Below are 12,910 nucleotides of genomic sequence, written 5' to 3'. Positions count from 1 at the left end.
GTAGACAAAATCTTTTTTTTACAGAATTCGAAGTACATCTGAGAAAGTGGAATTTCTCAAACTTCTGACCAGTCCATGTGTAGTGGTGACCAGCAGGGTTTTGTTTTGTGTGATGTGACTCACTGTGGCGATGGAGTAGTGGTTAGGGAACGTCTTACTGGGGAACACGGCCTGCATGAAGGGTGCCGACGTACCGCAGCGTCCTGGACACACACACACACACACACACACAGCGTCTTACAGAGGATTACAGAGGATGAAGATGTGTGTTTGTGTGTGTTTGACTCACTGATCTTGTCCAGCACTGGAACCACTGCATGCCACGACTGCAGATATTCAGCTCTCAAACCGTCCAGAGAGACCAACAGCACCGGCTGCCTCTTAAAACTACACACACACACACACACACACACACACACACACACACAGTAGAGTTGATGTGAGCTAAATAATAAATTCTTCTTAAAAGGACAGTTCACCCAAATAATGAGAATCCTGTCATAATTTACTCGCACTAATATTGCTCCAAACCTGTATGAGGCTGCTGATCCACAAAGGAAGAACGTGGGTAACCAAACAGTGTAGTATCATAGTATTATTTATTGTTTAGTATTATTTTTAGGCTGCATTACAGTTTTTGCCCCTTGCTTGAACACTATAGACCCATGCTTAGACTAAAGTAACACAACTTGAAGCTTTTGTTACCATCCCTCAAACACATGCACCCATACCTTAAACACAAGCGCTGCTTTGCACTCTAGCACGCAATTCTGAACACACTTACTCCTTTCTGCAGCACACTTGGTCCTGCATACTACACTCTATTTCATACATAACACACTTCGTTCAAAAATGAAATCTCAGTGTGCCGTTTGGAAAACACATGTATCCAAAATACAACACACATCGGGTAATTGCTACCACTCAAATACACAACTGAAGACACTTACTCGCAAAACTGAACACCAATCAGCCAGCTACAAAAAGCCCTCGGTTTAGCCATTTCAAGAACTTTGCAAGCATGGATGGAGGGAGAGCAAGAGGAAGAGGATGAGGAGGAAGAACAAGAGGAAGAGGAGGAAGAGGAAGAACAAGAGGAAGAGGAGGAAGAGGAGGAGGAAGAGGAAGAGGAGGAGGAGGAAGAGGAGGAAGAGGAAGAACAAGAGGAAGAGGAGGAAGAGGAGGAGGAAGAGGAAGAGGCCATGCACGGACCCCTATTTCTGATGATATAAGAGCAGCTTTGGTGGAGCATGTGATCAACCATGTCCTGACTGTGAGGGAAGCTGTGCAGAGAGTCCACACACACGCCGCACGTCTCTTCTGCAGATGATGGACCTGTGATGACATTCAGGTGACAGCAATCCATGGATGGTTTCGACATGCAAGGGGATATTTTCCCCGGTGCCGAGCGGGAGAAGATGAGGCCAATAGACGGCGGGATCCATGAGCCCACGAATGCACAATTGCCATGATTTTCTGTGTTTACAGTATAGTGTTTTTTATATATATATTTTTTTTTTTTTTTTGCTTTATCTGAATTCATTTTACTGCAATGTGCAGTGCTACAATGTACAATATTGAGCAGACCTATTTGCTTTTTTGGTTGTTTGAAAATGTGCCTCCTGAAGATATGCCTTCTGAATAAACAGTGAAAATCAAAGACTGCAGTGTTTTATATAAAGTAGACTAGTGTGTTCCCCTGATCTGAAAGGTTATGCATATGATGCAAGTATGTGTCATTTTGTCATCAGAGTTACACTTTGACAGAGGAATGTTAGGTTTTGATATTAGAGTTTCAATTTGACACAGACATGAATGGTATATTTCCCAGTGTTGTGTCATGCTTACTTGTGTGTAGAGTTTTGGCACCATGAGCGAAGTTTTGCAAAATGTGTTCAAGCAACGGGCAAAAACTGTAATAAGGTAAACCGGAACCGGAAACACTTCCCATAACACCCGATGTACTTGCTACATCATTAGAAGAATGGCATCTACGCTAATATTAGTCTGTTTCTCTCTTGTTCCGAGGTCACCGTAGCGACCAGATCCAGTCTGTGTCCAGATCAGAGGGTCACTGCAGTCGCCCGGATCCAGTACGTAACTATTATGAATGAGTAATAGGCTGAATTGCATATAGGTAGCCTAATTCTAATACACGCAATGACTATCCATCATTAAACTTTTATATGTATGTAGCCTACACAATAATATTATTTCACACTGTAATCCTTTTGTTTTTAATATTTGGCATGTTTGTGTGATGCTCATCCCTGTGTGTAATAAGCAAAGTGAGCGTGCACTGTGGATCCGCCCAGAGGTGCATTTTCTACCAACGCGCTCTTTAAATAACTAAAAAATATTGCGCCATGGACTTTAGACTTTAGACCAGGTTTGAGTTGGTCTATGGCGCAGTCTATTTTCAACTCCTTAAAATAGCAATGCACCTGAATACACCTCTTTTTTAGACCAGCACACCCATGGGTGCACAAATGCATTCGCTAATTAAACGACGTGGCACTAGACGGGAAAATGCGAACGGCACCGGACTGAAACTAACAAACACACTTGAGTGTTTACTATTATCATTTTGCATTATTGACACACTATTTTCCTATTTAATACTGTAAAGTGATTTGACACAATCTGTATGGATAAAAGCACTATATAAATAAAGGTAAGTTGACTATGGAAAATGTCACTGGCTAACAACAACTGCTTAGTGATCAATATTCTTCAAAATATTTTCTTTTGTGGTCAACAGTCTCATTCTGGTTTGGAACACCGTGAGGGTGAGTAAATTATGACAGGATTCTCTTTATTAAATTAGTGTTTCCTGTCCCTCCCAACAACAATATACACTGAATGTCTCTGTTTGCGTCAAAGATTCTTGAGAAAGTCATAGTAAACTATCAGTCATCTAGTATCTAGTCTGAACTTTACAGCTCTACCAATATCTAAATAAATATCTATACTAAATCATCAAACAGTTAAATATACACTCACCGGCCGCTTTATTAGGTACACCTGTTCAATTGTGTGGTAATACAAATAGCTAATCAGCCAATCACATGGCAGCAACTCAATGCATTTAGGAAACTAGATGAGGTGAAGACGACTTGCTGAAGTTCAGACAGAGCCTCAGAATGAGGAAGACTGTGAACGTGGAATGGTTGTTGGTGACAGACGGGCTGGTCTGAGTATTTCCTAACCCTATCCCTAACCTAACCCTAACCCTAACCCTAACCCCCAGCACAAGTTGTCAATTTTCCATTTGTTTCTAAACAACAAATAATTCGTTCTTTTGATGACCGGACTTATACACCTTCATCAAACTCTAAGACCGTTTGCAATCTAATCACATTCTTTGCTGTGGATGGGACAGAACAATGCAGGCAATGGAGGAGGGGGTAATTTTGCCGTAAATGCAGAAATAAGCCGTAATTTAGTTTTATGTGTAATTCTTTGGTAGATACATTTATAATTTCTATTGGATTATTACTAGTACTGTTACTGCTGGGGGGCCTTAGAATCATCCTAACCTTCCTCCCTTTAGCATCCCCCCTGACTAAAGTAACCATGTTTTTTTGGAGCAAAACCATGATTAAGTTTCTTAAGAGCTGTCTTGCCAGGTTAAAAAAAGTATTACATTTAGAAAGCGAATTGCAAAGTTGTAAAGATGAAAGTGCATCATAAATGAACTTATTGTGTCTCAAAAGTAAGGGTTGACACTGAATCGTCATTATAAATGCAGATGTTCCTAAGTATGTTTCGATTTGAGTAGTAAAACAATCCAGAGAAAACATCTCTAAAACAAAAAAAGAAAAGTCACTTACAAAATGAGTTCAGATGAACATTAATATCAAAATATCTACATTATTAAACAATTAAATGTCTGTCGTTATGTCCCCACCAATAATAAAATCAAACGTACGCCCTTGAATTTAAATGCATCACGTGTTAAGAAATGTTAAGAAGTAACTATTAAGATGATCACGTTTACTTGAGCAGCAATTTGTACTTTTCCCCCCAAAGTCAGGACAGTTTTTGGATACTCTACCCATCTGTTTGTTGGTGTGGTGATTCATTCATGATTGATTCAGTGGTGTGTTGATTCATTTCTCCACTTGGTCTGACTCTTCTATCCAGTGGTTGGAACAGATATAGGAAATGGCCAAGAACCCGCGGATAATCCTCAATAAGTACTGACTTTCCAAGGCCCACCACAACTGAATAATACTTGCCTATGGATATATGTGCAGCACACATGCGAGTGTTTGTGTGTGTGTGTGTTACCTGGCAGGGCATTTGGCAGTGTTCATGTCCACACACTCATCCTGAACCCACTCTGTGTTTCCTGCATCACACACACACACAGAGGAATATTGGAGATATTGGAAGATAAAAAAAGATTTGTGCAAGTAGAAAAACTGAAACAGTTGTAAAACATGCACTCCAATAATCTCTGCTTTATTTAAAAGCAAATTTTTTAGGGTGTTGCTGTCTGTGTAGTTCTGAGTGAAATGATTGAACAGAATGTGTGTGTGTGTGTGTGTGTGTGCTCTATCAGTCTAAAGCACAGTGGAGGCTGGACTGACCCTCACAGATGCTCTTGTAGTTGGAGCAGCAGTCTCCGGCGCTCATACAGTCCTCCGAACAGTGACACCTGCTGCCGGACAGCCGTCTCTCTCCACAGCGAAGCGCACTGCACTCCCAGCTCTGAGCTACACACAACAGCTCAACCACTTCATTTCATATTCTTACTATAAGACTTATATTGTCATGTTTGTGTTAATATATGATTTGTTAAGAATCCCTGAAATTAAAGTCATATTCAGCAGCTGTGGTTTCTAGAACATTACATTACAAAATTTGGTAGGTTTTACAGACTGAACTTAGATTTACAGTAAAAAAAATAAAAAATAAAAAGCATGTATTTCATGAACTTAAATATTGTTAATATACCAAATTAATAAAATTAGGGTTCTGCCTTTATAATATATTGACATCCAGCATAATATGCACTGAGAAACGTAGAAACATCTAAATGAATAACGATTAAATTTGAGCAGTAACATTTCCACAAACGCCAATTCAGTTTTTCACTGTAAACTATAAGATCTAAAAACTGTAAATTGAACAGTATTTTACTGTAACATTACATGAAATGTCCCATTAGATCTATTACTGGTTTTCACTGTGTATTGAGTACAGTTAAAGTAAATTATTACAGTGACATATACACTGTAAAAAGTATTGCAATTATAATGGTAAAACTTAAAATTACAATAATATTTATTTTTCATAATTGCAATTAAATTGATACACATTTTGCAATAAATCAATCAAGCAATCAAACAAAAACTCACAGCAAACATCACCAGCAATATGAATATTCTGGAATGAAAGATGCTGGTTGAATATAGTTGTATTTTGACATTTAACAGATGCTTGTACAGAGAAATTAATTCAACAACTAACTTAATTTATAACACATATCTTTTAAACTCACTTGGTTTCCGTATGGCACAGACTTGTAACTGTGGACACAGATGTTCAAACAACAAACATAAAGGTCACTCACTGGGCAGCAGACAGATGTCCTTATAGTCAAAGCAGCAGCTGTGAGTCTCCAAACACTGACTGTCACAGCGACAGGATGTTGAATCCACATCCAATGGCTCATAGCAACGATTCCTGCAGGATGCTGACACATCTGACACACACACACACACACACACACACACACACACAAATACACAAACCAATGTTAGTGGACAGGTGAATGTCCACATCATTATTTCACTACAAAACAATGCATTAATGCAAAAAACTGCATCAAACTTTAAATATTTTGACTTAAAATGCATCAAACTTAACATCTTTAAACTTAAAATGCATCAAACTTAAAATCTTTAAACTTGAAATATTTAAACTTAAAAACTTAAGACTTAAAACTGCATTAAACTTAAAATATTTAAACTTAAAACTACATCAAACTTTAAATATTTAAACAAAATCATTAAACTTAAAACTGCTTTAAAATTTAAATCTTCAAACTTTAAATCTTTAAACTTAAAAACTTTTAACCGCTCTTTAAACTTAAAATTGTAACAAACTTAAAACATTTAAACTTGAAATATTTAAACGTAAAAACTTTAAATGTAAAAACTTTAAAATTAAAACTGCATCAAACTTAAAATCTTTAAACTTAAAACTTAAAATATTTAATCTTAAAACTGTGTCAAACTTAAAATCATAAAACATAAAACTTTAGACTTAAAACTTAAAATCTTAAAACTGTGTCAAACTTAAAATCATCAAACATAAAACTTTAAACTTAAAACTTTAAATCTTTAAATCTTTCATCTTAAAACAGTCTCAAACTTAAAATCATCAAACTTAAAACTTAAAACTTCCTCACACTTAAATTCTTTAAACTTTACACTTTTTAATATAAAACTGCTTCAAACTTAAAACAATAGTACTCTATACATTGTTTTAAAAGTATCCAAACTTAAAATCTTAAAATTTAAAATTAAATCCTTCAAAGTATTAAAACTTTGAAATGAATTGAGATTTATTTGACAAGTTTACAAACTGTACAATATAAGATGTGTCCCATACACTTTAAACTTAAAAATGCATAAAACTTAAAATCTGTAAACTTAAATCTGCATCAAACTTTTTGTCTTAAAACTTTAAATATTTAAACTTAAAACCTTTATACTGCATCAACTTAAAATATTTTAACTTAAAACTGCTTCAAAATTTAAACCTTCAAACTTAAAATCTTTAAATGTAAAACTACATCAAACTTAAAATCTTTAAACTTAAAATGCATCAAAATTAAAATCTTTAACTTAAAACTACATCAAACTTTAAATATTTAAACAAAAGTAAGAACTACGCAAAATTTTTAATCTTCACATTTAAAATATTTAAACTTAAAAACTTTAAACTGCTTCAAAACTCAATCTCTTTAAACTTAAAATTGCATCAAACTTAAAACCTTTAAACTTTAAATATTTAAACGTAAAAACTTTAAACTTAAAGCTGTATCAAACTTAAAATAACATGTGTCCCATACACTTTAAAAAACTGTCAAGGATAAAAATGCTAGAAACCCATTTACACCTGCAGTACAAACTAGCTAGCATCACCAAACAGACATTATTCTTTTTATTTTTTTTTACCGTTTTATGCGTTTGTGGATGAACTTTTAAAATTATTCTAACTAATTTGATTTGAGCCTTTTGCAATTTATCTTGGAACAACTACTATACCAGAAAGAGATAGCACACTCAAAATGATACTGAATCAAGGCCCCTGTCAACAATTTTAAGTCAGCTTGCCTCGCTAAAAACCTCTAAAAACCTAGTTTTAGAACATATTTCGTTGAACACCTTTCCAGCCATAAAATCACCTGTTTATTATCTATTAAACAAGCCAAATAATTTACTATAGTTTTGACCATATTACAATATTGTTAATCTTAACCAAAAAAGTGTCATCGTTCTTTAATATCATTCTAGAAGCAAAGAAAATGGCTTAGGTTTTACTTACAGTATGTGTATAGAAAGGTTATTGTCTAGAAACCATTTTGATATCCCTAGTAACTGCAAACTTAATGAAATAATAAAATTGTTGCATCATTAGCATAAAGAAAAAGCTTCTCCGAGCTGATGCTGGTGTGTGTTTGTTTGTCACCTTTATTCCTGCAGTCCTGCAGCTGGAGACCGAGACCCAAACCCAAACCCAGAATGATCACCACCACACACACGGCCAGCAGCACCGAGATCTACACACACACACACACACACACAGACACACACACACGTCACTTTCATTGCTCCATAAAAATGAAACTGCTCAGTAAAAGTTCAGACTTTGTATTTGGTTTGTCTATTACCAGAGCTAAGTAACTGATTACATGTAATCTGAAGTGAACTGAATCAGATTACAAAAATGAAGCACTTGTTATAAGATTATATCACACTTTAAACTGCTCATAATCAGATTTCAATTACTTTATGGGTTACATATTATTCACACGATGCAGCACATTTTTCAGCATTTATTTATTCTCCCTAGTTCATCTTTTCTTTTTTTTCTCTCTTTGAAAGTTTCCTTTCTAAAAATCCTGTGTTGTACCATTTAAGCTTTGACTATATTCACAAAACATTCTTTTTCTCAATATGAATACTGTCTTTCTTCAGTGTTCGTCTCAACAGTGCATACAGTATAAATGTATTTCATATCTATATACGTGTTAATTCTGCTTTAAAACAATTACAGCGTGTCAGCCGACTGTGTGTTTGTAAAGTAGTTGGGATGAAAGTCTCTCGCTCATTAACCGAAGCCGCTCCATAACTGTGATTGTGAAACCTCTCTGATCCTCCACAGACTGAATGAGGATGATCCTACAGAAGCACTCATGAAACCATTCAAACCGAACTACTGAAATAATAAACTTCAAAATATGAACTTCACTGGATCCAGTAGGATCTTGTTGGAGGATTTGTGAGACTGATTCACCAGTAATGAGCTGAAAAGAGTCTGAACTCACCACAAGGACCTTCTTCTTCTGCTTGCTCTTGAACTCCATGATGACGGCCAGAAGAAACTGAGCACCGACTCAGACCCTCTGCAGGAGTGTGTGTGTGTGTGTGTGTGTGTGTGTGTGTGAACTCTGGACTGTGTTTCAGAACATTAGCTGTTAACACACACACACACACACACACACACACACGGATGTTGTTGTGTATCTTAGCTTAACTGTGTATTAATATGAGTGCTATGACTTCTGTATGAAGTATGAAAGTACAAACTCAAAGTTTCTCACGAGCTGATAAAGGTTACTGCAGCATGTGTTAGAGATCAGATACTGCGCTTTGTGCAAATCAATCTTATTTTAGTCATTGATATATTATAATACGTGCTGATATTTTATGTTAAGTATATATCTAAGTTTATTTACTTAAATACTCCAACTTAAAATGTTTTTATGTTTTTATTTATTACAATAAGCCTGGTGTAGATAAGCTGGAGGGAATGTGAGGTGATAGGAGAGCTCATGAAGAGAAACGTGACAGTGTTAATATTTCACAGCTCATTATCAGATTATCATTATTATCCGTACATTATCTTGTATTTTACTTTGCGAATAAAAAGGTCAGAGAGTGAAACACACACACACACACACACACACACACACACACACACACACACACGGTCATGCACTGTGTGCGAGTATGAGCTAATTTGTGTGTAAGCGTATATGTGTATAAGTGCGAGTGTGTGCATGAACGTGCACTCAAATCCAGTTTACACGCACACACAAGCACTCACATATGCACATGCGTGTGCATAAACACACTTGCACCCAATCTCACACACACATGCACACACGCACAAGCTCAGATGCACTCGCTGCATTCACTCACGAGGTAATTACATTAAATACTAACCCAACCTGGAAAGTTCACTTCATCACAACCACGTCTTTCTGTGGAAAGACTACAAACAGTTAAATGAATGAGTGCAATCTGAGTAATCAACAGATAAACCAGGACGCATCAAATAAAAGACACCGGTGATGTTTTACAATGAAGTCCTATCAGTTAATGATGGTTTATTCATGAACAAATATTAACTAACTAGCCACGAGCAATATTTCTGTTACATTATTTATTAATCTTTAATGTTGGTTAATAGAAATACAGCTCTTTATTGTTAGTTTGTGTTCGCTCAGCTCCATTAAATGATAGATACAGATACAATTTCTGATTTTATAAAAATTAATATTAACTACACTACAAAAGAGAGTATTTAGTCTTGTTTGCATATCCTTGAAATATCCTTTTACTGGAGATCAAAATTAAGATATTAAGTCCTGCAAAATTGATCAAAATTAAATGGTTTAAAGGATCAACAATGTAAGCCTAAAACTAAACCTGTTCAGCTGATTTATCATCAAATTGAGTTTGCATAATAAGTAATGTTACATCTGGTTTTATAAATGTTTAGATATTTGTATAGAAATATATATATATATACAGGAAGAAAATCATATTTTGCAGTGTGAAATTAATAATTGTTTTAGATGTGTTTTTCTGTGTTAGTTCATATAAGCTATGTAGTTAACTATTATTCACAAATGTAATTTTACTGTAAGTCATTATGCAAATGCATTATTATTAAAAGCATTATTATTTATTTGGCTCTGCTCTATAGTGAACAGCATTAAACTACTGTGTGTTTTACACTTGTCTTTTAGATTATTCTTGCATCATGACATTAACAATAAACAGTTATAGGCACCATTATATTAAAAACAAAACTACATTTTCCTGCATTTTACTTTATTTCAAGGATGTGAGCAGATGAAGTGAACACTTCTCTAGATGTGAGGAGCTCTGTAGTTTGTACACAAACATAAACAACACACAAACACATTCATGCACACACTCATCCATGCAAGCTCATGCATATACACACAATACACATGCACTTACAAGCTCACACACTCATCCCAAGCTCACACACAAACGCTCACATACTCATACATGTGCCTACACATACTCAGACAAGTTCACACACACACACACACACACACACAAGCCTGCACACACACATATGCACATTCACTCACACACACACACACACACACTAGCTCATACATAAACACAAGCATGCACATACACTCTCTCTCACACACACACACGCACACTCACAGTCACACACACAAACACACACACACACACACACTAGCTCAGCCGGGAGACTGGGTTATGGTCCTCATTCAGCCCGGGGTGGTGGAAACCAGACCAAATCTACCACATCAACTTACTCAAAAGGTGGGTCAGGACAAGAGACCAGCTAGCGGCCCTCACCACCAGGGTCCCAGTCAAAGTGGATGTCAACCCGGAACAGTCGGTGACCCAGAAGACAGAGCTGCAACACCTGGTCGGTCAGTTCCCAGATGTGTTCTCGTCGGCCCCTGGGCAGAACCCCCATATGATCCAACACGAGATCCGGCAATGGCCCTACCGTGTCCCAGAGGCTCGTCGGCAGGCTCGGGTGGATGAGCTTCTCGATTGCCTGGGAAAGGCCCACTATATCTCCACCCTGGACCTCACCAAGGGATACTGGCAGGTTCCCCTATCTGAAGCCGCCGAGCCCAAGACTGCCTTCAGTACCCCTGGTGGGCACTGGCGATACCGGACCCTCCCATTCGGCCTACACGGGGCCCTGGCCACGTTCCAACGGATGATGAACATCTTACTGCGGCCTCACCAGGCCTACACCGCGGCATACCTGGATGACATGGTCATCCTCTCCGAGCGCTGGGAAGACCACCTGGACCGTCTGCGGAGGGTGATGATGGAGCTACGTAGGGCTGGGCTCACTGCCAACCCCCGGAAGTGCCACCTGGGCTTAACGGAGGCAAAGTACCTGGGTTTTCAAGTTGGACCGGGACTCCTCCAACCACAGGAGAAGAAGGTCACCCAGCAGAAAGACCCAGGTACGAGCGTTTATGGGGTTGGCAGGATACTACTGCTGTTTCATCCCTAATTTCTCCTCCTTAGCCGCCCCCCGACAGACCTGACCAGGAAAGGGCAGCTGGAATACCTAAGGAATGCTGGATACCGGAAGCGGAGGAGGCGTTTAAGAAGGTGAAGCTGGCCCTCACCTCGGTCCTCACCAGTCCTGCGTGCCCCAAACTTCAGCTGCCCCTTCCTGCTGCAAACGGATGCCTCTGACACAGGACTGGGGGTCATCCTGTCACAGGTTCAAGAAGGTGAGAGCATCCCATCCTATATATCAGCAGGAAGCTGAAGGAACTACGCCGCCGTTGAGAAGGAAGCTCTGGCCATAAGATGGGCATTCCTGGAGCTGCGGTATTACCTCCTCGGGCAGAAGTTTTCTCTCCTCACAGACCACGCGCCCCTCCAGTGGATGGCTCTCACACACATGCACAAGCTCACACACACAATCTCACACATGCACACAATAGCTCTCACACACACACACACACACACAGATGTATGTGAACAGGAACACGTGACTAACCATTTTTCTGACAGTTCAGGCATTTATTGATGGAATGAAATCATTAGTAAGACTCGCTCAGATCGTGAGTCACATGACCGTCTGCCGCCAGCAGAAAGCAGATTCACGCTAAACACACACAAATTCACCTTTCACGTGTTTTCTTAGACTTTTCATACGTTAGAGAGAAATCCAGAGTGAACAAAGAAACCAGCAGGACACATACTAAACACACACATCTCTCTCACACACACACACTGAGTGTTCACACTGCATTCACTCACGAGGTAATCACTGTAACTAACACAACCTGGAAAGTTCATTCTGATTTATAGAAATTAATATTAACTACACTACAAAAGAGAGTATTTAGTCTTGTTTTCCAGTTTGCATATCCTTGAAATATCCTTTTACTGGAGATCAAAATTAAGATATTAAGTCCTGCAAAATTGATCAAAATTAAATGGTTTAAAGGATCAACAATGTAAGCCTAAAACTAAACCTGTTCAGCTGATTTATCATCAAATTGAGTTTGCATCATAAGTAATGTTACATCTGGTTTTATAAATGTTTAGATATTTGTATAGAAAAAAAATAAAGGAAGAAAATCATATTCTGCAGTGTGAAATCAATAATTGTTTTAGATGTGTTTTTCTGTGTTAGTTCACATAAGCTATGTAGTTAATGTAATTTTACTGTAAGTCGTTATGCAAAAGCATTATTATTTATTCAGCTCTGCTCTATAGTGAACAGCATTAAACTACTCTGTGTTTTACACTTGATTTTTAGATTTTTCTTGCATCATGACATTAACAATAATCAGTTATAAGCATCATTATATTAAAAACAAAACTACATG

At 37.6% G+C, this 12,910-nt stretch overlaps 1 protein-coding gene across 1 annotated transcript in view; it reads right to left on the bottom strand.

Annotated features, from left to right (window-relative positions):
• LOC113062475 (venom phosphodiesterase 1) overlaps positions 1-8,677 on the bottom strand; it is a 27,045-nt gene extending 18,368 nt beyond the window's left edge. The window contains exons 1-7 of the mRNA XM_026232358.1: positions 8,567-8,677; positions 7,708-7,798; positions 5,582-5,713; positions 4,596-4,721; positions 4,294-4,354; positions 290-387; positions 124-203 (exon numbers count right to left, since the gene is read on the bottom strand). Coding sequence (XP_026088143.1) covers positions 124-203; positions 290-387; positions 4,294-4,354; positions 4,596-4,721; positions 5,582-5,713; positions 7,708-7,798; positions 8,567-8,605 — 627 coding nt within the window. The 5' untranslated portion in view covers positions 8,606-8,677. The remainder of the gene's footprint in view (positions 1-123; positions 204-289; positions 388-4,293; positions 4,355-4,595; positions 4,722-5,581; positions 5,714-7,707; positions 7,799-8,566) is intronic.
• Positions 8,678-12,910: the final 4,233 nt, after the last annotated feature.

The sequence above is a fragment of the Carassius auratus genome, chromosome 44 (genome assembly GCF_003368295.1).
Source record: "Carassius auratus strain Wakin chromosome 44, ASM336829v1, whole genome shotgun sequence".
Classification (NCBI taxonomy): Eukaryota; Metazoa; Chordata; class Actinopteri; order Cypriniformes; family Cyprinidae; genus Carassius; species Carassius auratus.
This window is presented reverse-complemented; position numbering and strand designations above follow the sequence as displayed.